Raw genomic sequence first — 2138 nt, 5'->3', positions numbered from 1 at the left:
AATTATTGTCTAGGCCAATAGCTCCCCCATGTGTAGTTGAATTGATGATAGCAGTATTTTGGGACCATACAGCAAAACAAAAACAAAATTTCCATATCAGAACTTTAAGGTTAAAAAAAATCATTGATATTTTCTCACAAGAAATTGTAGAGTCTAGCATAATGACATCAGGTAGTATTCCAAGGTTTGTGGATGGCTGTAGATGATGTTAGCGTGGGATGAAGCTGACAAGCAGCCACAGAGTTTAGAACAGAAAGGTACTATGTCTGGGTGAAAATGTATTAGTGAACCAGTAATGCAGTGTAAATGAAGATCCTCATATATGTGTGTGTGTGTGTGTGTGTGTGTGTATACACATATATATGTATATAAATGTATGTATAAATTGTATAAATTATATATATAATGTATTTATAAAATGTATATAAATGTATATAAATATATAAATGTATATAATATATAAATGTAATTTATATTATAATATATAATATAATAGCAAAAAGCTGTAATGAGGCAAGCAAGCTGTAACCACAGAGAATAAGGTTGAGCAAGATGCAGTTGACAAACTTGAAAACATCCTAGATATACAAGGATACATGTATGACCCTTAGTTCTGCATCAGCTTAGAAACAGTTCACAGAGAAAGCTGTTAAAAATGTTGAACCACTTTGGAATGTCTTCATTCTCATAGATGTGTATCAATATAAAGATCATTGCCTCTGAGAGGCTCTATCTTCCAAATGCTTTCCTAAATGCCTCCTTTACCTCCTTGTTTCTCAGGCTGTAAATGAATGGGTTCATCATGGATGTTATGACTGAGTAGAACACAGAAATCACCTTATCCCCTTCATTTATCTTCTTGGAATTTGGACGCATGTAGGTAAATATAGTTGAGCCGTAGAAGAAGACCACAACAATGAGATGAGAACCACAGGTAGAAAAGGCCTTAAGTCTCCCCTCACCTGACTGTATCCGAATCACAGTGGAGGTAATATTCCAGTAGGAGAAAAGGATGAGGGAGACAGGACCAAGGAGAATTACTATGCCCATTGCCAAGATGGCCATCTCAGCTTTGTAGGTTTCTTCTGAAGCCAACTTCAAGAGTGCAGGAGGTTCACAAAAATAATGATTAATTATATTCTGTCCATGGTATGAGAGACATAAAGTAAATATTGTGTCTACTAAAGACACAATGGCTCCACTGGCCCAGGACCCTATGACCAGCTGTACACACACCCTCTGGGTCATGAGGGTGGAGTAATGAAGGGGCTTACAGACAGCCACATAGCGGTCATAGGACATCACTGCTAGGAGGGAACTTTCTGTACACCCAGCTACTAGGAAAAAAATCATCTGAATTGAACACCCAGCAAAGGAAATGGTCTTTCTCATTACCAGCAAATGGAATAGCATCTGGGGGATGACTGTTGTAGAGAAACAGAGATCTGTAAACGACAGGTTTTTAAGGAAGAAGTACATTGGTGTATGAAGTCGAGAGTCAATATGAATTAGCACTATGATGAGAAAATTCCCACACAGAGTTAGCAGGTAGATGATGAGAAACACTACAAACAGCAGGATTTGGGTCTGCCAATCTGAAGAAAGCCCTAGCAAGATGAATTCAGTCAGATAGGTTTGGTTTTCTGTGCCCATTGGTGTTTATTTCTGTCCACACATCAGCACAAATAAAGGAATCAAAAGTTGACTATGGTGGAAAACCAAATCCTGAAAGTGAAGATCTCATTGTAAGCACAAATATGTTTTACTGAAAACATATCTCGGAAGCATTTAAGACACTTGATTTTCCAAAATTTCCATCCTTAATTCTTACGGAAGCTATTTGAAAAAAGATGCTCACATATTATATGGATTTGAAAAAATATGAAGAGTTCTGCCTTTAGTAGAAAGCCCAGGTTTTTCTTTTATCTAGTTTACTTTTCAATCAGCAGATTTTGACTTTCATTTCATCAAGGAGCAGAACCAATAATTATCTTTTCCTTTGTGTTTCTAAGGGATCATTTATCATCCTTCCAAGAAGGAAGGGAAGTTTAAGAAACCATTTAGATCATGTTATAATCCACACATTTAGTCCTTTTCTAAATTCTTCACTGGATCAGAGAATCAAGCCTTGATGGCAG

The 2138-nt window shown here is 36.7% G+C and overlaps 1 protein-coding gene across 1 annotated transcript; it reads right to left on the bottom strand.

The window, feature by feature from the left end:
- Window positions 1-729: 729 nt before the first annotated feature.
- On the bottom strand, window positions 730-1653 carry LOC132662440 (olfactory receptor 2D3-like). Its single transcript, XM_060607910.3, has one exon. It carries the CDS (start codon window positions 1651-1653, stop codon window positions 730-732), a length of 924 nt encoding a protein of 307 aa, XP_060463893.1.
- Window positions 1654-2138: the final 485 nt, after the last annotated feature.

This window comes from Panthera onca, chromosome D1 (genome assembly GCF_046562875.1).
Source record: "Panthera onca isolate mPanOnc1 chromosome D1, mPanOnc1 haplotype 2, whole genome shotgun sequence".
Classification (NCBI taxonomy): Eukaryota; Metazoa; Chordata; class Mammalia; order Carnivora; family Felidae; genus Panthera; species Panthera onca.
The sequence above is the reverse complement of the archived record's forward strand: the minus strand, read 5'-3'. Positions and strand labels throughout refer to the sequence as shown.

What these genes read in the sequence shown, in the direction of transcription:
- LOC132662440 (XM_060607910.3), bottom strand. Translation starts at nt 1,653, where the DNA reads ATGGGCACAGAAAACCAAACCTATCTGACTGAATTCATCTTGCTAGGG.